Below are 21,065 nucleotides of genomic sequence, written 5' to 3' on the forward strand. Positions count from 1 at the left end.
TGGCATGACCTTAAAAAGGCGGTTCATGCTCGAAAACCCTCCAAATAAGAAATCAGGAAGGGGGCAAACACTTTTTCACACTACTGTACATTTCATGGCAGTGTACAATATTGCATTATTCTCAGTCTGAAATCATTTGGATTTCGCAATACATATACAATATATTTTTTCCTACGTATTTTCAAATATATTCCGTTCCAGAAAAGAACATAATAAAACCACAGGGTGTGTTTCCATCATTGCTGTGACACACTGGGTTTACTGCTAGGAATGCAGTTCAAAGTGCACATAAAAATTAAACATTCAAGAAAAGTTATGAGTCAAAAGTATGTCAGGTTCTGTGTTTCTCTGTTTCGCTCCATTCACCTTCATCCATTTGTTTCAGCTGTCCCATTTTGTGTCTCCGCCTCCCCACTCCTTATATGGACTTCCTTCCTGCCATTTCTGCCATTCCTCTCACCTGTGTCTCATTGTGTATCAGTCGTCGCTTTAAACCTGTCTGGTTTTTGAACTCAGTTTTGGGTTTTTGTTCTTGTACTTTCGCTTTTTTGGACTTCCTGGTTTTTGAACACTGCCTGTTTTCTGACTTCGTTCTGCCTGCCCTTCATGCACTTGTCTGCTTGGATTTTAACCATTGCCTGTTTTTGGACTATGTTTTGGATCTGCCCCTTTGTTATTAAAGCCTGCCTGATTGTTATCCCTGAGTCTGTGTTTGGTTCCTCTGTCCCAAATCCTGACAAAGTAGAAGTTCTTCTTTATTCAAGTGCAACTGGCAGCTCTCAATGTTTGTAACTTACCCATTAACCTCCTTGGATTCTGGGCTAAATGTCACAGAAGCCATTTTCCACCCAAGGATCAATCCACTCTTGTAATTTACTGTGTTTAGGAAAAAAATACAGTCATTTAACCTACAAAACCGAATCCACCAGCTGGGAATTCCACAGAATGCATAACAGGATAATAGTAATTGTCTCACACCAAGTACCCTACACTCTACAAAGGGCGAGAGGACATGCAGTTAGGATAGGTGTGTGTAAAGACTGCCTTTCTTGTGAAAATCGTACAAAACTAAAATCGCATGATTATTCAATCTTCATGCTGACAACAATTTTCTGCACAGTATAAAATGGTGTTTTAACCAACAATTTACAGAGAGGATGCCATGCAGGACATGCCCCTTGGACACAGCTTTTGCAATGGTTCGTTCCCCGATAGAATGCATGCATTAATATAGACAGTGCATGGTACTCAATACGCACCCCTGAAAAGAAGAAGCTGACCAAAACCTTTTCCTTAATTACTTCGAAACAAAGTAGCCCACTGGAAAAGGTTTTGGAAGTTCCAAAGCAATTTACAGTTGATTAGACTATGCAGGGGACAATCCCTCCTGGGTCAAGGGCCCAACAGCTCTTTGCAGATCCTGTTGTGGCTACACTGGGGCTTGAACCACCAACCTTCTGGGTCCCAGTCATGTAATGTGTATGACTCGGCTACAGACTGTAGGCAAAATCAACATCTGAGTGACACTTTCAGAGTTAATTATTGCAAATGAGTGGGAGGTCTGAGAATGAATGAAACAAGGCACATTATGCAGAACTAAAATGAAGTGAAACATTGTAAATATGGCCTACATTTGAAAAGGTTTTTGGATCTGTCCATAAGTGTACTTACCAATTCAAGAAATGAGGAAATTCTTGTTCTAAAAATGTTAAATAAAGATGTCTCTTCAACGTCCAAGCTGCAGCGTTTTATAAAATATCCTATGGTAAGTAGCCCTAAATTAACATTAACCCAGTCTCGTGACAGTCTTTCAAACCAAGGAGTTACATGGATCAAAGGTTGTGTGGGTGTCTTCCCCAAGAATCATTCTCAGCAGTTCTCAAACACTGTGTAACGTTAGCGGTGTTGAACTGCTTACAATATTACATTTAACCTCCTAAGACCCGCACTCTTTTTTGGTATGCATTTTTAATTTCTCTTTGCTATTTGGGCTTATTGGGACCTGATAAGTATAAAAACTAAGCATCATCTTTTGACATGATGTAGTTTTTGAGAAAAATGATGTCCACATATGTGGACTCTCGGTCTTAAGAATTAAGTATTATGGTTGTACAGCCCAAAATGTGGAGTCCACGCACGTGTACGCCAGGTCTTAGGAGGTTAAATATTTGAATCATATCAACTACGTTTGAACATACAATAGCCGAGGCCTATTCGACCAGTAGTGTTATCAGACTGGTCTTAATATTAATATGCAATGTTAGCCACATTCATTCCATCGTTATAACATATTAGTTAATTGCACATGCATTTAGTGTAAAGAAACGCGTAGCGGTTCTTGTAGCCTAGAGTCAAAGCAACTTTAGTGTTTCATTAAACGTTCGTGAAACAACACGTTCGTTTATTGATCGGTGCAGTGGTTGTAAAGACTTGCATTGCAACTATCCACTTTTCAATAACATGAGTTAGAGAGGTTTGTTGGCAGCAGCGAGACAATTCGGAAACGAAATGACTCCGAATTTTGTCATTAGGTTATTTGGCTGTTCATCAATGAATCTCGGATTTCTCACCGCTGGTGGTGATATTACATGAGACTCAACGCAGAACACATGATTTCAATGCTGTACTGTTAATACTCTATACTTGCATATTATTACGTTCCATATAAAATTCGTCATGCTGCGCACCTGGCTCCTGATTGTGGGGTGGCCCAGTCAGAAGAATTACAAATAGGCTACCGGTATTCCAGGAATTTAAAGTTGTGAAGCAATTCTTCTCTGGCCGTAATGTATCACATGTGGAACGGGTAGGTGCGATCAATCAAACGTTCTCGAAAACACCTTTGTTCGGGGCTGGTGGTGTTGTGCCTCCGGGTATTATTATTTTTTTTTATCTACTTTGTAATTCTATGTTGTATTTCTCGCGAAATTACCATATGTTGATTTACTTATCAACGCTACTTAAGAATATTTACATGATTAATAATCCACGTATTTCTCTCGATTAATCTCTGGACTGAAATGTCTGTCAGTTGGCGAAATAAAAAATGTGTTTGCGTAATGTGCAAGAATGGAATGCCATTAGATTTACCGTAGCCTATACTGCGTATTTGTAACTAATGTGGCATAATTTTGGGGAACTTTTAAATATAGCGTATAGATTGTCTCCTTGTCTTTTCCCCCTTTCTCAAAGGCATGTAAAGTGTTGGTCATGCCACTGATACTTCTGCTTTTGGCGTGTTATACATCAGCGTCGTCAATATTATCAGTACGTACCGTCCTAAGGTATAGTATGGGCATAGTAGTTTGGAGACTTATGTGGTCGCATCGGCCGGAGTTTGAATTTGACTAGTTTTTATGAGTAAGTTTTTATGACCAACCAACTAGTGAAATATCTAGCTAACTAATGGACCAATTCTACTGTCTAGCCAGAGCAGGAGTGCTTGCTGGAGGTGGCGGAGCTAAAGCACAGCATCCGCGGACTGGAGAACAAGCTACTGATCGGTGCTTGGAAGCTGAACAAATTGCGAGAACACAGCTACTTCCACCTGTCGCACAGACGGCCGCCCCCGAGACGCAATGACACCGCCGTGGAACCAACGCTGCTCCCCACCACGTCTGGGAATCTCATCGTACATGATCGCGGTGAGAAGAGAGAAACGAACAATTTTATGATAAGGTCTCTAAGTTGTCGACGTGGGCACTCGATATATTATGGAGACTCTTTGCCTAAAGGCGGATTATTGAGAAACCTGAAGTGACGTAAAGCAATAGACATTTTCTAAATAAGCATTGGCTACTAAATGCTAGTGATTTACTTTTTCCAAAATGCCAATTATGTGGATTGAAAATGTGTATCTTTATCTGAGCGCCTTTCATCTCCAGACTGTTCGATGCTGTATGACAGACTGAAGCCAGCCAGTGGGTTCTACCGAATTAAACCCAAAACGACACTGGAACCGTTTCTGGTCTTCTGCGACATGTCTGACGGGGGTGGCTGGACTGTCATGCAGCAGAGACGAAACGGAAAAGTGGATTTTAACCGGTGCGCTTAAAGTTGGTGCGACCGTGCTGCGCTGTTGTAACTGCGGAGGTGGCTTTATCATTAATGATCGTATGCTATATGTGAGCTACTAATGTCTATCGGATGAATGGACAACGTTTTTTTCTTATTCTTAGAGACTGGAGTGCGTATAAAGATGGATTTGGGAATTTTAAAAGAAACAATGACGAATTCTGGCTGGGGAATGAACACATTTATGAACTACTCCGAGAAGGTATTTGCAATACACTCATACCGTTGCAAGTTTAGATTTCACATTAAAGCAAGACACTAAATTGTCTTCTGTTGTGCTTTATTTTGTTTCAGGTGAAAACCTGATGAAGATTGATTTGATGGACTGGAAAGGAGAGAGGAACTATGCCATGTATGAAAACTTCAGAATTGCAGATGAGGAGGTCAGCGTTCACTGCCGATCTTAGCCTACTGAGTGTTTAATTTTTTTTGACATACTAAAAGGGTTGTGGATGACACAAACATTGTGCAGTGAAAATACTTCCAAATACATATTCTATTTCATTTTTATTCAATGTCCCTTATGTTGTGAGAAATACAGTACTGTATAGAGCTGTGAAGCCACAATTTACTGTCCTCAAAAGGAGGTTAGTGTTACAAAATATATGCAGACAGACAATGGGGATAATCTATGACATTTCCATGCAGTGTTTTCGTGTGTGTGTGAGTGAGTGAGTGACTGACTGACTGAGTGTGTGAGAGAGAGTGAGTGTGGGAGTGTGAGTGTGAGTGTGAGTGAGTGAGAGAGAGAGTGAGTGAGTGAGTGAGTGAACCTCTGAGTGAATGAATGAATGAGCGTGTGAGTGAGTGAATGCTAAGAGTGTGAGTGAGTGTGGGAGTGTGTGAGCCTCTGAGTGAATGAACGAATGAGCGAGCGAGTGAGTGAGTGTGGGAGTGTGTGAGCCTTTGAGTCAATGAATGAGTGAGTGAGTGAGTCAGACTCCCTGTTCTCACCCTGTCTCCCCCCTCCCTGTTGGGAGCGAGCAGGATAAGTATCGGCTGCAGTTCGGGATGTACAGCGGTCGAGCGGGAGATTCTCTCTCCGGGGGCACAAACATGGCCGAACAGTGGTCCTCCTGCCACAACAGCATGCAGTTCAGCACCAGGGACCAGGACCAGGACCGGTACCTGCAGGGCAGCTGTGCGCAGGAGAACCAAGGGGGCTGGTGGTATAACAGGTGTGCTGCTCTGCACCGCGCCCAAAATGGAGGGGCAGTGTGGACTCCCTCATACACTACACGCTATAAAGTGTCATACATACACATCTGCTGTGAGAGGCGAATTAACATTGAGTACCTTGAAGGGGAAACTCGTTAAGTAGGCGAAAAACGTTCTATGAAATGTGGTATTGATTATATAAGTAAATATTTCCAGCGTTTGCCCAAAACTATCATGTCCTCAAAATATGAAATGTCTGCTAAATATGCTGTAGACTGCACGACATGTCACCCATGCTATTTTCCAATGGTACGGTGAAAGTGTCATAAGACGTCCGCCCTCTTCCGCTATGATCTATTGGACTATGATTGGACCCAAATATTGGCCCTACCTCTTCCTCTGTCAGACCTCCTACACTCAGAGAAACCCTGGAAATATGCGTATTTATGTGTAAATTACAGCGATAGAAAATTTCACCTCGTTAAGTGTTCTCTTATCCAGTATACTCACAGTCTGTGAGGGTAATACTGCAGTGTGGCAAAGACCCACAGACGAAAGCAGAAAAGACCTACAGCAGGCATCTCCTGTCCTGTAGGGCACCAGTGTCTAGTGGTACCGTTCATTCAGAAAATAAATCTGTGCAGTGGAACAAAGGTGTATGGATGGCATAGTGGATGGCATGGATTGACTTCAGTTAAACTCAGATATATCCATTCACACGGCAAACAAATATGACAAGCATTAACAAGCATTTTTCGTCTTGTAATTATAAATAGATGGGTTTTTTTGTCTCAAGTAGAAAATATTAGTTTTAAGTTGCTGAAATTAGTCAAACTTCCTCATCTCATTGGCAGTTTTCTGTCTCCTAAAAAAAAAGTAATAGAAATCTAAATATAAGACCTAGATATTTGTTAAGATGTACTTATTTTTTGTTTTGTTTTGCAGTGTATTGCAACATATATAGCTTATTTTCAGTGTCTCAATTTATTCAAGGGTCCACAGCAGTGCATCAGGGCATCAAACCTGTAGCCGCTCGCTCACTGCCTGCAGGTTTACAGTAGCAGGGGCTACATTTTTTATAATTTATTTTTTTACAGACCAGCGTGTGCTTCTCTCTACCAGGTGTCACGCGGCCAATCTGAACGGGCGGTTCCACAGGGGAGGGGAGTACAAGGCCACGCACGATGACGGCATCGTGTGGCTGACGTGGCGGGGCCTCTGGTACTCTCTGAGACACACCACCATGAAGGTGCGTCCACTCCGCTTCATGGACAGCCTGGGCAGCGGGGCGGGGCCTGATGAGTAGCCTTCTGACATCACCATGAGTGACAGCGGGTCTCACGGGCCTGGCTACAGGGCTGAGTTTCGAGTCGAGTACAGATCCTCAGTGTACCACTCTAGGGGGATCCCCGGAAGAATTATTAAAAAAACATTAAAAAAAACAAAACAGTTAAACGGTAGTTACTGGAGAATTCTAATGGGAACATACTTCAGACTACTCATCAGTATATCCCAGTTGTAACATGAAATCCCCATTTTTATTATTTGAAATAGTTTTTGTCATCATTTGTTAATTGTTGTTCATTTTTGAGGGAGTTGTAACCAACCTATCCCTTCCATAAATTATGCCCTTGGCATGTCTGTCACCATGGCGATGATCCATGGCTGGGTTTTGTAACCTGCGTCACATTCCACATAATGGTGAGTCAAATTATGTGGTAAAAAATAAATACATTTGTCCTAGATTAATTTGATATACTGACACATAAGTTGCAACATGTCTCTGTGAAAGGGTTTGTGTGCAGATTTTTTTTTTTTTTTTTTTTGCCCACATGGCACAATCTGATGAAGAAATGCAACCCTTATTGTCCAGCTAAAATCAATGTTTTTCTGACAGTTTCATTTATGTTTCATTTATTTTACCGAATATACCCTTGGCATTTGAGTTGACTTGTATGACTGCTCTGTATATTTTTAACAGCTTAGCATTTTTTGGGACAGTTAATATATGGATTTTGTATCGTTTGCGTAGCGTCGTATATGAGCGAAAGGCTAACAGCCAGACTGTTACCTTTATACCCTACCCTTATTCACTGTTGTATACTCTGTACTGCCAATAAACAGCATACTAACAGACTTGAGACCTCTTGGTACATAATCAAAACATTGTGAATTTGAATGATGGTAAAACACAGGTAACTGCCAAACTAATTTAAACATGAACCATTGCATCTATCTCAGTGAAGACTGGCAATCTTGTTCTGATTAAGATGGCTGCTCGTGGCCTAGCTGCTCATTGACTGATTCAGAGTTGCTTATCAGCTTTGCCTTGCATCTATAACCAATGCAGGCATCACAGTATGTGCTGTCTGCATTGAAGTATGTGCATCTGACCATAGTTGTCCCAAGATGATGTTTGATTCCCTGACAAAATCACTTTAGCCACTTTAGCCAACATCTAGTGTAGATGTTGTGAAACATCAGCAAGTTCAGCAGTCTTAGTTATCGAAGCGCCTACCAAACATTCCCCAACAACAGATCTGTTCTTCTAGCCACAGTAGTGCAAATAATGTTCAGTGGGCCTATTAAAAAATTCATACAAAGCTGTGAACATGCTACACCTGCTTAAAATATGTGGCCTGGCTTCAATCCTATTACTGTCTCCACATTTCAGAATGTTTTGCATGTTCAGTCACATGTCAAAGTCAAAGACTCAAAACCGGGCCTGACCAGCACTTTATACACAGCTGTGAGGGCACTGGGATGTTAATTGCTTAATTAACACAGGACCCACACATTACATTACATACATTACATTATTGGCATTTGGCAGACGCTCTTATCCAGAGCGATGTACATTTGATTAGACCAGTGGTTCTTAACCTGGGTTCGATCGAACCCCAGGGGTTCGTTGAGACAGTCTCAGGGGTTCGGCAGGGGTCAAGACACACACAGTATAGCCATTGTGCACTCATAAAATATATACCTATGTTTTGAAGAAATAATATTTTATTTTTCCAATTACGAAGGGTTCGGTGAATGCACTGATGAAGCTTGCAGGGTTCAGTACCTACAATAAGGTTAAGAACCACTGGATTAGACTAAGCAGGAGACAGTCCTCCCCTGGAGCAATGCAGGGTTAAGGGCCTTGCTCAAGGGCCCAACAGCTGTGCGGAAATTTTTGTGGCTACACCGGGATTAAAACCACCAACCTTGCATGTCCCAGTCATTTACCTTAACCACTACACTACAGGCCACCCTGTGTGGAAGCACTAGTTTTCAATATACCCTTTCAGTATCCATTTACTCAAGTGTTTCTGTTATACTGGCAGTTATATATACTGTACAATATTATGACAAGGTTTGTATTCAAATGTATATCTCATTGAATTAAATTATTTGATTTAAATTAACAGTAGTCTGACCATGTTCAGCCAGGTTATGATGTAGTGAACTGAACTGCACTGAACAACATATGATTAAAAACTTCCCTGGGCCATTTACCTGGGGTTCAGAACGAATACAACAAATACAAAATAAAACAAATACGATTATTATTAGATGGTGCAAAAGAATCCTAAACATGGTGTGCTCACTGAGATTCTGTCGATGAAACCTGCCAGAAAGAATGTTTGATATTTTTAGACCTTCTCTTGCACATTACGATCTTCAATCTGCGTTTGTCAGAGCACATCCAATCAACTGTGTCACCGTGTTCTTTATGCTGGAAGTAAAGTTTTCGAGTGAACACGCTGCTTTTGTGCTGCTAATGTTTGCTAATGAATTTTCGTATTGGAAATTTCTAATCTGGTTTAACTAGACGTATTCTGATTCGAATTAGATGGAAAATCAGAATCAAGACCAGCCTGACCACTCCTTTAAAGAAAGGAACATCAACTAACAGCGATATCAAAGAACATTCTGCTTCCCGAAACACAGCTGGTTATGATATCTTATGAACACACCGTTCAACCGCACTGTCTGTGCCAGAGATACTTCGAGGCTGAGAGAATCCTGGGTTGCGTCCCGAAAGTGGAAAAATATTCCTAATTTCCTCCACAATCACCAGTTTGGGGAAGGAGTATTGGTACACACGCCTCTTCCTGATTGGCTAGTTTTTGAGACGTTAGTCTCATGAAACAACAGCTCTCGAATCGTCCAGCGATACGGTTGTTTTTATAACTCACAGTGCAAATACAGCTACACCACTCTCAACAGATATCAAAAACACATTACATTACATTACATTATTGGCATTTGGCAGACGCTCTTATCCAGAGCGACGTACAACAAAGTGCATACCCATAACCAGGGATAAATTCGCTGAAAGACCCTAGAGGGAAGTACAATTTCAATTGCTACATGTACAACAAAGATAAGGACGAGGGCCCTTTTTTTTTTTTTTTTTTTGAGAACAAAGAAACAAAGAAACAGAGCCAAAGTGACCAAAGTTAACTATCCAAACACTGCTTACCTAGCCAACTAAAATACCGATACACAAAGCAAGTCACAGAGACAACAATTAAGGTTCACAGGGAGGGATGGGGAGAGGTGCTGCTTGAAGAGGTGTGTCTTCAGCTTGCGCTTGAAGGTGGGGAGAGATTCTACATTCTACATCACCGGGAAAAGTATCTCCGCAAATTGTAATTAATGAGGATATCTAGTCACTGTGCAGTACAGTTTTCAGAATTGTGGAGTGTAAGGTTCATAGTGTGATAAAAAAGCACACATTTTCTAATCTGTCAAAAATGTTTTTGAACAATATTTTACAATATTTTAGCAGAAGCAGCAGTGGTAACGACATTAGTGCCACCCTGTGTTCATTCAGAGCATAACATAACATATAATGCTAAATTTACCATTTACCATTTTAACATATCAGTATGAGTACAATGAACAACTCATCTCAACATAGGACAGATGGTAGAAGAAAAAAACAAAAACAAAATAGAAGTGATCTTTGACTACTCCCAACCTCTCTAGATTATAAACAGCCCTGCTGGAAAAAACAGCTCAAGCTAGGTTTTGAAACAGCTGGTAGCTGGTCGACTAGTTAGTCCAGCTCCATACATAACATGATGTGACCAGCTCAAGCTATGTTTTGAAACCGTTGGTAGTTGGTCATTTCAATCCAGTCATAGCTGGATTTCACAGCAGGGAGGTCACCATTAAGACAGTGGCCACTGGAGCCCACCTCTGATTGGCTGTTGGTGCCGTGGCAACAATGCCCCAAGTGGCACTAATGAAGCAGTGACTGCCGCAAACTGGCTCCTGACTGTCTCACAAGGAAATGCCCTCAGGGGGCTGCCCAGGGGGGCACACCTGGCAGGGAGTCAGGTGGCACAGCGTGTGATATGCCCGAGCGTAAATGGTAATGGTAAATATATATATCGCTTTTATCCAAAGCACTTTACAATTGATGCTTCTTCTTCACCCATTCACTCACACACCAGTAGCAAAAGGTTGCCATGAAAGGCACCAACCAGCTCGTTGGAAGAAATTAGGGGTTAGGTGTCTTGCTCAGGGACACTTCAACACACCCAAGGCAGGAGATTGAACCGGCAACCCCCCGACTGCCAGATGACCGCTCTTTCCTCCTGAACTACTGTCACCCCGTAGAGCGACCAGATTCCCTTGATGACCATGTACAGTACACAAAGAAATAAGGACCTAAGATAATGGCAAATAGAATGGCAGAAAACCCCCATTAAAATATGCTATGTCTGAAATACAGGGAAATCCGTACTTTCTCAGAGTAAATCGGATATGTGAAAAGGGGATGAAATATGGGGCTGTCCCAGGAAAAACGGGATGTCTGGTCACTCTCCCCAAGTGCCCTGCTATGTGCTACCCACAGGCCTGCTCCCTGGAGAAATAACACCCACCGTGCAGGTGAACAGACAGCAGGAATATGATAGCAATGCGCTTCCCTGCTGTAAAATCCAGCTATGACCAGCCATTTCCCCAGTGCCCAGTACAGTCATGTGCGCATTCACTGTGTTTCTCACACTGAAGTACCACCCTACTGTAGATTTACCAAGCTCATTGCAGACATAAAAGGCTTCAGGCAGACAAAGACAAAGTCCACCAGTTACAAAACACTGCAAAATACATAACCTAGTTCTTACACACACTTTTTTTTCCATCATTTATTTGTGTGGCAAACGTTCATCCAGGCAGGCGTATCAGACACAAGCTGCAGCACACAGTAGCAGAAAATCCAGTGCTACTGTACCAGCATTATCGCATTCCATAATTTATAAAGAGCACCTGGCTCTGCACACTTCCTGCTCGGTCACAAGGCTCCTGATTGGCTGCGTGGGAGATGATATCAATCTCTTAGACTGCAGCCTGCTCGGAGGGAAGGAGCCTGGCCACGCCCATGGGGGCTCTCTGCTCCTACAGTACCTCCCCTCCCTCAGAGCTGAACCGCTAATCTCGCTCCTCACTGTCCACGACCGCTAGCACAGAGACATGACCAATAACGCCAAGGTCCACGACAGCAGCCGGGAAAACTTAGTGGGTAAGTGGAAACTGACTTGTGTGTGCGTGTGTGTGTGTGTGTGTATGTGTGTATGTGTTTGTTGTGACAAGCCTATAGATTGTCATGGGATCCCCCTCTCCCAGCAAACATCCTCCAAGGAGTTGCAGGCTTTTCTTTGTGTGTGTGTGTGTGTGTGTGTGTGTGAGCGTGTGTCCGTCTATGTGTGTGGAGAACTAACATCTGAGATGTAAAGTAATATCCGACAACAGACCGCACCAGGAAGAGGAGCATCGAATAGCCGGGCTACAGTGTCCATAGCAATCAGGCATACAGGACTTTGTTTTGCTTAAGGCTTTCAGTGCTCAAATGTAGCGTCGGGGGAGGGGGCAGAGCTGAGTTGCTATGGGGACAACAGTTACACAGCAGAATGAGTCGGAGGTGGAGACTCGTGACTGCAATCCGCTGCATCAGCGAGCATCCTGGGAAACAGTGCAGGTTCTGTGATGTCACAGCAGGCTGCTGGTTCCGTCTGACGGGGAATTTGCAACCATCAGCATCGGAAAACCGCCAGGCTAGGCTACACACCGCCCCCACTACCAAGTCCCTTATCTAACAGAGTGCCCTGAGCACATCCTGACACATCAGTGCTGTGTCACAGGCTAATGAATCTGTGTCTGTTAATTAGCTTGGTTAATCACTCTGTGAATAGACTTATTAACTAATTGTCCTAGCTCATCACTAATGACTGCAACGCAAACAAAACATTTATTTCTATCACCTGTATTCTACTGTCATTATATAGTCGTACTGCCTCCAGTCTCACTCTATTAAGATAGTGGTATACTGTTCTTTTTTTGTTCTTTTTTTTCTTACTTTTTCTTCTTTTCATGTTACACCAGGTCTGTTTTCTCAGCAGACTCAGTGACAGTTCCTGTCTGTTCTCTTCCAGATGTCCAGCCGGGAAGCCTTGGAGGGTGGGGTTTGCTTTTGGTCACCCTGTCCTTCTTCGTGACAATCCTGACCTTCCCTGTCTCCATATTCATGTGTATAAAGGTACATTATTTAATCAGCAGGGACTTTATTGCAAGATGAATGATTTGATGTACAGCTCTGAAAAAAAAATGAAGAGACCACCCCACCACATTTTTTTAAGAATTGGAGTCACTCTGCAAAAATATTGACTGTTGAATTTCTTTGAAGAGAATGTATTGCTTTGTATTGAGAATTTATTACTTATCTATGGGTATAAATCTGTTCACTTTGCATTATTCAATGGATGACAAATGCCAAATTTGGCCAGAAGCTAATGAAAGAATCTCAAGCATTAGATATTAGACAGATACATGCCCATAAACTGTGAAACTCAAAATTTGATGAGGTCTCTACAGTTTCTTTTAGAAGTTGGATGTCTTCAGATGGTTTGTGTTCTGATTTTCCATTTTGCTATTTATAGAACACCATATGAACATGTATGTAAATAAGGTGGACTCTTCTGTCTGTAATTGGGAGGTATATTACACTCTGAATATGCTGAATGTTTTTTAATATATAAATGTTTTTTCCATCTTGAGGATCAAAGGTCTGAGAATAGGTCCATGGCAGGCTGCATTTGGCCGCCATTTTGAGTAACCTGCATCCCTGTATCTCCGTCCTTGTCCAGATAGTGCAGCAATATGAACGCGCGGTTGTATTCAGACTGGGACGCCTAACCAGCAATAAGCCCAGAGGACCAGGTCAGATGCTGCCTCTTAGCAACATCCATATCCCATTAGCAACATCCATATTCCATTAGCAACATTCATATCCCATTACCAACATTCATATCCCATTAGCAACATTCATATCCCATTTGCAACATTCATATCCCATTCGCAACATCCATATCCCAGCAGCCTTTTACTAGAGTGACATTTTACCCTCCTGAAAAAAACAGCTTAAGCTAGGTTTTGAAACAGCTGGTAGCTTGTTGACCTGTTCAGACCAGTTCCCAGCTTGACAGCTTTGGGTACTTAACGGTTTGACCAGCTCAAGTTAGGTTTTTAAACAGTTGGCAGACAAGCTACCAGCACTAGCTGGTTGACCAGCTCATACCCAGCTATGACCAGCTTGACCAGCTCAATTTTAAAGATGGCACAGCTGGATTTTACAGCAGGGTAGTTTAATGGTTTGCAAATTGAGCTTTTGTCACTGAAGGGATGCGGGTTAGACTCCCAGCTGGGTGCTGTTGTTATACCCCTTCAGCAAACTGCTTAATCTGAACTGCTTCAGTCAAAATATCCAACTTTATAAATGCATAGTAGATGAATATGTAAGCTGGATAAGAGTGTCTGCAGATCGCTGAGAAGTTATCGTGGCTTGCCGATACGCAGCTCACCTGTGAAACACCTGTAAATCAGACACACCTGAGCTCTGACGCCCGATCTCTCCTGCGCAGGGATCATCTTCGTGCTGCCCTGCACCGACACCTTCGTCAAGGTGGACATGCGAACCGTGTCCTTCGGCATCCCCCACCAAGAGGTGCGCTGTTCATTCTGTACCACGTTCTCTCCACAGTACAGCAGATTTCATACACCGTATCACTCATATACTGCAAAAAAGGCCTGTCTTAACAAAACATTTTTGTCTTGTAATAAGACTTAAGATATTCTTTTTTTCTCAAGTTGTAAATATTAGCTTGTTTCAAGTTACTGTTTGCTTGAAAAGTAAAATTTTCTCACCCCATAGGCAAATCTTGAATTTAGTCAAACTTCCTCACCTCATTGGCGTTTTTTTGTCCCATTTTGCAAAAAAGTAATATAAATAGGTTTTTCAGCCTTTGACTTAAATTAAAGCTTGTTATAATTCCTTATTTCACAATAGTTTGTTTTGAGTGTGGTGATACAATCCAATCCATTAATTACGGTAATTGAACTGCACTGGCACAGTTGCGCAAGGGATATAACAGGTGATATAATCAGTTCTGACCAATGAGCCACTGAAACACTGGGGTATAGATATAGACAAGAGCTTGGAGACAGGTGGAGACAGTGCTCCATAGAATTTATTATAAAATAGATCATATAAAAAGGCCGTAAATATTTTTTGCAATTATTGTTTCACAAACTACAATGCATAATTAAATTTATCGCCAAAAAAAAAAAATGACCAATTAGCTTTTCACACACTTGTAAAAATGCACAGTTTTCACTTACCCACTGTTCTCTCGTTTTTTATCTCTCTCTTTTAACTTTAATCCCTGTGTGTTTTTTTTCTCTGGGGCAGATCCTGACCAAGGACTCGGTGACGGTGTCGGTGGACGGCGTGGTGTACTTCCGGGTCAGCTGCCCCATCTCGTCGGTGGTGAACGTGTCCAGCGCCAGCTACTCCACCCACCTGCTGGCGCAGACCACCCTCCGGAACGTTCTGGGCACCAAGAACCTGTCGGAGCTGCTCTCAGACAGGGAAGGCATGTCACGTAGCATGCAGGTAGGGATCCGGCACGGCACCGCTGAGACCAGTAGTTACTAAATGACATTACTTGACATTTTATGTGGCTGGCGCCTTTATCCAAAGCGATTTGCAGTTGATTAGACTAAGCAGGAGATAATCCCCCCAGGAGCAATGTGGGGTTAAGGGCCTTGCTCAAGGGCCCAACAGCTGTGTAGATCTTATTTCGGCTACACTGGGGCTGAGTGTGTCTGTATGCAGCAAAAACAAAGCAGGATAGGATTAACTGAGCACTATAAGCTACAGCAACACCCAGGTCCCTGACACAATTATGAAAGCCCAACAGCTGTGGAGATGTTATTGCGGCAACCCTGGGGATTAAACCACCAACCTTGCAGGTCCCAGTAACGGCAGTAACGTACCTGCCCAAAATAAATTGTATTGCACTCATACAGGGGAATCAACACTGCACACAAGTCTTGTAATGAGGCGTATGGCCTTATTTCTTTTCTTTCAATTATAAAAATGAGGTTTTTCAAGTTACTGATAATTACTGATAACAGTTCAGTAAAATAGCAGTTAAACCGTAAAGTATGCAAGCTTCTACCAAAATTGCAGTTGTTTAACTTGGATCAGTATGGAACATAAATGAAAAGCTCCAGGATGATATGAAAAGCTCAAAAACACAAAATAAAATATGTGTGTGGGCCAATATGCGTGTATGCATGCTTTAGGGTTTAACTGCTATTACAAAACATAATTGTTTTGGATTCAAATACTTTTCTGAGGTTTGCACTTTTTGAGAGTATTCTGTAGGTTCCCACACACCAGATGGAGAAAAGTATTTGAATCCATAACAATAATGTATTTTTCCGTGTTCAGTGATAAGCTGAGCTTACACCAAACGGGGGTGGGGAGGTAGAGACATTACAAAAAAAATGTTTTGTTTTTTTTCAACAAATGGGTGTGCTTCAATCCTTCCACCACAGTGCTTTTGCTGTTGTTTGGTCCGAGAACAGAAGCCAGCTTATCAGTAACGGGCCCATTAGCCACGCTGACCTCGTTAGCTCGACTGCTCCTCATTCCCTGTCTGTCACAAAGCCTAGTTTCATGTCTTCTGACATTCCTGCATTCACTGCGTACGGGGCGATGTGTGTTTACGGGACCGTGGGTAACCCAGTGGAGTTTGTTTCTCCTCCTGCAGGTGTGTCTGGACGAGGCCACGAACCCCTGGGGCATTAAGGTGGAGAGGGTGGAGATCAAGGACGTGACCCTACCAAAGCAGCTCCAGAGGGCCATGGCCGTGGAGGCGGAGGCTGTGAGGGAGGCCCGGGCTAAGGTACGGACAGACAGACGGTCCGATAGAGGGTCTAATGCACACACAGGGGATTACAAGACTACAAATCCCACCAAAGTCCGTGCATGATCTGTTTCCCTTGAACGATAAACAGAGGCGGTAGCTCTGCAACACAGTGGGTACTGGACTCTTGTTCCCCTGCCTCTCTCTCTCTCTGTCTGTCCTCCTTTCTCTCTCCCCTCTCTCTCACTTTCCCTCTCCCTCTGTGGTATACAGTAAGTTATGATCAACCCGCGGACCCACCTCTCCCGGTCTGTAACTGACTGACGTTCAGAGGAGCAAGGACATTCCATTTGCCGAATTCACATTTTCTTGTGTTCCCCTTCTCATTTCATGTACTTGCCACTTTTCCCAGCCTCGACCGGGTGGGGCTAGGAGTAGAAAAAAGTAAAAGGAAAAAGAAGCGATTGGACTGAGCCCTCCCTCCCTCTCTCTCTCTCTCTCTCTCTCTCTCTAGGTAATCGCGGCTGAAGGGGAGATGAACGCGTCGCGTGCGTTGAAAGAGGCCTCGTCAGTGATCGCGGAGGCTCCCTCGGCCCTGCAGCTGCGCTACCTGCAGACACTGGGCACCATCGCGGGTGAGAACAACTCCACCATCGTCTTCCCCCTGCCCCTCAACCTCCTGCAGCACTTCACCCGCGGGAACTGACACTGCAGGGATCAGCCAATCACATCCCTCCCTTCTGTCACTCGTTTAAAAACGCACGTCGCCATGACAACTAGATACACGCGGTAAAGCCCACACCAGGCCAGATATATATATATATTTCTCTATAGCTAATATACCTACAGGTGATAGGGGAGTATAGGCCTAACAATATGATATGGCAATACATTGTTTTTTCCCTAAGATATCATTTTAGGAAACACTGTACCATATTTCAAGTGTCCTCGATCCCTTGCTATTTATACATTAAAAAAAATATATATACAGTATATATGTAATATGTAAAAATGTAGAGAAATATACGTAAAAGGCAAATTTGGTAAATTCTCTGGAATGAATACATTGAAAACAGAAAAATGAAAATGTGAACTGTTCCTGCTCAATCAACAGCAATATGCTTTGCAATGTAAAACAGAAAATTGCAGATTGCAGATTGCAGATCATGGAATAACCTTCATTGAGAGTTATACATACTGTATGAAGCATATGTATTGTAAATAAAATTATTATTTTTACTTTTTATTTGATTTGTGTATTTTTATTAATCATATTATTGACATAAACATGCTCCTTAAATCCTTTAATATAGTCATATTTTAATACTCTACCCCAGAGCGCAATAAAGGGGTCGACATACTGTATACATACAATGTGTTTTATTCATTCCACATAATTTCTGTTCGATTATCTATGCTATTATTACACCTTTACCAGAATGAAACACTTTAAAAACAACAACAACAACAACAACAACAAAGCAAAACACTGAAACGGCTAAACGGACATGCATTTATACTAATGTTTGTTGAAACGTGGGTTACAGAATAAATATACTACAATCTGTACAATCAAGTCAGGAAAGCAACAACAAAAATGTAGAAACTGGTCTGATGAACCCCCGCCCTCACCCCCCACCCACCCCAAAAATACTTAAATACGACAACCCAGACTTTCTATTCTACAGAAGAGCAAACATTCAGTTGGGCGAATGCTCATGTCCACAGGACACAGACACAGTGCACTTTCAGTACCTGATTCTGAGGTTATTTCATGTACATATGTGTAAATACATACTATTATAGCCTTCATTTAACAACAGTAGACAGACCCTGTGCAAGAACGTACTTATATTTAGGGGACAAAATGGTGGTTTCAGGATGACATTATCAGAGAAAGCAGGACATGACACCATCTAAGGGATTAGCCTATTCATTGTTGCTGTTGCTGTTATGTATTGATGTATACGTATTGGAAATACATTCATTGTTCCCTGCCACCATTGTTGTAGCTTTTAAGAGCTCCTTGACCAGAATTGTATATTCAGTTATATATTTGAAAATATATTGATCGAGCATGGTTGGTGAGCACTTCAAAATAAAGGTCAGTACCAGATGTTGCTATTTTGTGGCAAGGATCAATGTTATGGATGCTTGGGAAACACATACAGTGCATATGATAAATGAATAACCAAATAAAAAGTATAATATAATATAACCGGATGTATGATAGTCCGAAATCAACATGTATCTTCTGAAGGGAGTCAGAACTCCGTTCCAGACCTGAGAACATCCTGTGATTGAGGATATGGTTTACTGAAAAGAAAGTACAAACTTTTTTAAAAATTCATCCATTTGACACAATATGAATATAATTTATTTATAATCACCATCCCACTTTCTTTGTTAAAAACATATTTTTTTTTGTTGTGGTTGTACGTGTCAAATCTCACAGAAACTGTATTTTTGAAGTGACACAAAATCTACAGACTCTCCAGTGAAGGTACAGTAATCTGTGAATACTTTGTATGAACGTTAGGAAACCCTAGAAAACCATCGCATTTTGGTTCCGAGCTGCAAACTGAATAATTTGTTGCATATCTGCAGCAATTTGTGGATTAGCATAAGATTCAAAAACACAGTGATCTTTCTGCCAATGAGTCGTCACAGCGACCACCCACACCTGACCACTGTCAGAAAGAACCTAACCAACTGCAAATATATAAAATATTAAATGTGGAGAGCTGAGTATCTGGATATCTATAACAATGCTTTCCACTAGTATTCCCGCAACAGCTAATTATGGATTCTACACTCTCAGAAATAAATGTATGAAAAGTGCCAAAAAAGGTACAATATATAATTAATTTGTACCTTTTCTGCTCTGAAAACATACTCATTTATACCAAAAGAGAACATTACTGTACTTTCAGGGCACAATTTGATCCTTGAAGAAATGTTTTTTACCTCCACTGTCACTTTATTTTTGAGAGGTTATGAAGGGATTGGTCCTGAATTTAACACAAAACTGAAACACTGCATAATGTTCAAAAATAAACCAGCTGGAATTGCTGTAACATATGGAAATACATTGAAGGTGAAACTTAAATAGTCATTTCAAATAAATAGAAATAAATACATAAATAAATAGATTAAAAATATACAGTACAGCTGCACATTTTGATACATTCAGTTCAGTTGCCTGGTAGAGTTCCTGGATTCCGTATGTACTGCAGTGATGTATATTGCATACACCTGTGTGACTATCATGCACATTTAATCATTTAATTTAATTTAATTGTGTGTTTGTTTGTATGAAACCTAAATATATCTGTTCATGCTGCCCTGTTGGCCAGGTTTCTGGTTAAATAAAGGTTTAATAAATCAAAAAATCTAATAATAAACACTTTTCTCAATTAGGTTCCACAGGAGCGACAGCTAACAAATGAATAATGAGCGACAATTACACTTTGAACAAAAAGGTGTTGTGTCTACTAGAGATTTGATTAACCGATTATATTGGTATTGCATTGATTGTTCTATTTTATTGATTGTAGCAAACAAATACGGTTTTCATCAAAACTGGCCAAAACTACTTTTTATGTTGCAGCAGAATACTGAATAGGTCTGCATCACTGGGGGTCTGTTCATGGCTTGTTAATCTCCACAGCAATGTCCAACACTCAGGCTATGACCAAACAAAATGGACGCCTTAATGTCTTTCCTTTCCCGAGGTTCTTGCACTGTGTGTTGGATGACAGCGCTGTATGGAGGGGTCCTGTTTTTTTCTTCGCTTAATCATGAGTAATGTGTGAGTTTCGAGTGTAACGTATTGCACAGGAGACTCTACATGTTAGCGTAGGGCTAACACAAGGCAACCATCCCTATTCAGGAAACTTCCTTCTTAACTGTCTTACCTAAGCCATTTCACAGACTGACTCAAAATACTTTCAAATCGATAACCTAACCAGCATTCTGCCATAATGATAATGTCCACCTACTTCCCTCAATGGGACAGACTCAGCTTTCCCCCCTCCTCCTAAAACAGGGGTGTGAAACTCCCGTCCTGTAGAGCATCCCAATCAAACAAGAACCTTCTGAAAAAGACAGCTCAAGCTAGGTTTAGCTGGTTCACCAGTTAAGACCAGTTCCCAGCTTGACATAGTTTGACCAGCTCAAGCTATGTCTTGAATCAGCTGCTACCAGCCCAGGCAAGCTACCAGCACTAGCTGATTGACCAGCTCATAGGCAGCGAGACCAGTTTTATGACCAGTTTGGCCACACTGGTTGACCAGCTCCTACCTAGTGAGACCAGCTTATGACCAGCTTGACCAGCTCAATTTTCAAGCTGGTCAAGCTGGTCAAGCTGTGATGCTGGATTTTACAGCAGGAGAGCCAATATAGGCTTTGGAAATTAGGTGTCTGGGCTTTTCAGCCAATCAATAACTCAAATAATTAATGATTAATTACCTAAGTGCTGAGACGCACCAACAGAAAAGCAGATAACACAGCCTTTCAGGACCCCCCTGATGTAGAAAAAAATCTCCCCATTACACGGCAACCTCTTCCTGCGAAAGTACATAAAACTGAGTCCCTCGGGCAAAACTGTGTAAGACAATAAAA

General features: G+C 41.8%; 2 protein-coding genes across 3 annotated transcripts; both read left to right on the forward strand.

Annotated features, from left to right (window-relative positions):
* The first annotated feature begins 2,707 nt into the window (after positions 1-2,707).
* On the forward strand, positions 2,708-7,368 carry LOC133108507 (fibrinogen-like protein 1). Of its 2 annotated transcripts, none has more exons than XM_061218077.1 (8): positions 2,708-2,806; positions 3,193-3,267; positions 3,428-3,644; positions 3,885-4,044; positions 4,179-4,276; positions 4,369-4,457; positions 5,062-5,252; positions 6,355-7,368. In XM_061218077.1, exons 2-8 carry the CDS (start codon positions 3,211-3,213, stop codon positions 6,536-6,538), a joined length of 996 nt encoding a protein of 331 aa, XP_061074061.1. In that variant the 5' UTR covers positions 2,708-2,806; positions 3,193-3,210; the 3' UTR covers positions 6,539-7,368. The 2 variants fall into 2 exon arrangements, with proteins under 2 accessions (XP_061074061.1, XP_061074060.1); XM_061218076.1 differs by lacking the exon at positions 2,708-2,806 and adding an exon at positions 2,865-2,873.
* Positions 7,369-11,602: 4,234 nt separating this feature from the next.
* LOC133107201 (stomatin-like) lies at positions 11,603-17,686 on the forward strand. Its single transcript, XM_061216136.1, has 7 exons — positions 11,603-11,755; positions 12,666-12,769; positions 13,377-13,449; positions 14,151-14,233; positions 14,978-15,181; positions 16,347-16,481; positions 16,957-17,686. Exons 1-7 carry the CDS (start codon positions 11,707-11,709, stop codon positions 17,146-17,148), a joined length of 840 nt encoding a protein of 279 aa, XP_061072120.1. The 5' UTR covers positions 11,603-11,706; the 3' UTR covers positions 17,149-17,686.
* Positions 17,687-21,065: the final 3,379 nt, after the last annotated feature.

This window comes from Conger conger, chromosome 13 (genome assembly GCF_963514075.1).
Source record: "Conger conger chromosome 13, fConCon1.1, whole genome shotgun sequence".
NCBI classification, from domain to species: domain Eukaryota; kingdom Metazoa; phylum Chordata; class Actinopteri; order Anguilliformes; family Congridae; genus Conger; species Conger conger.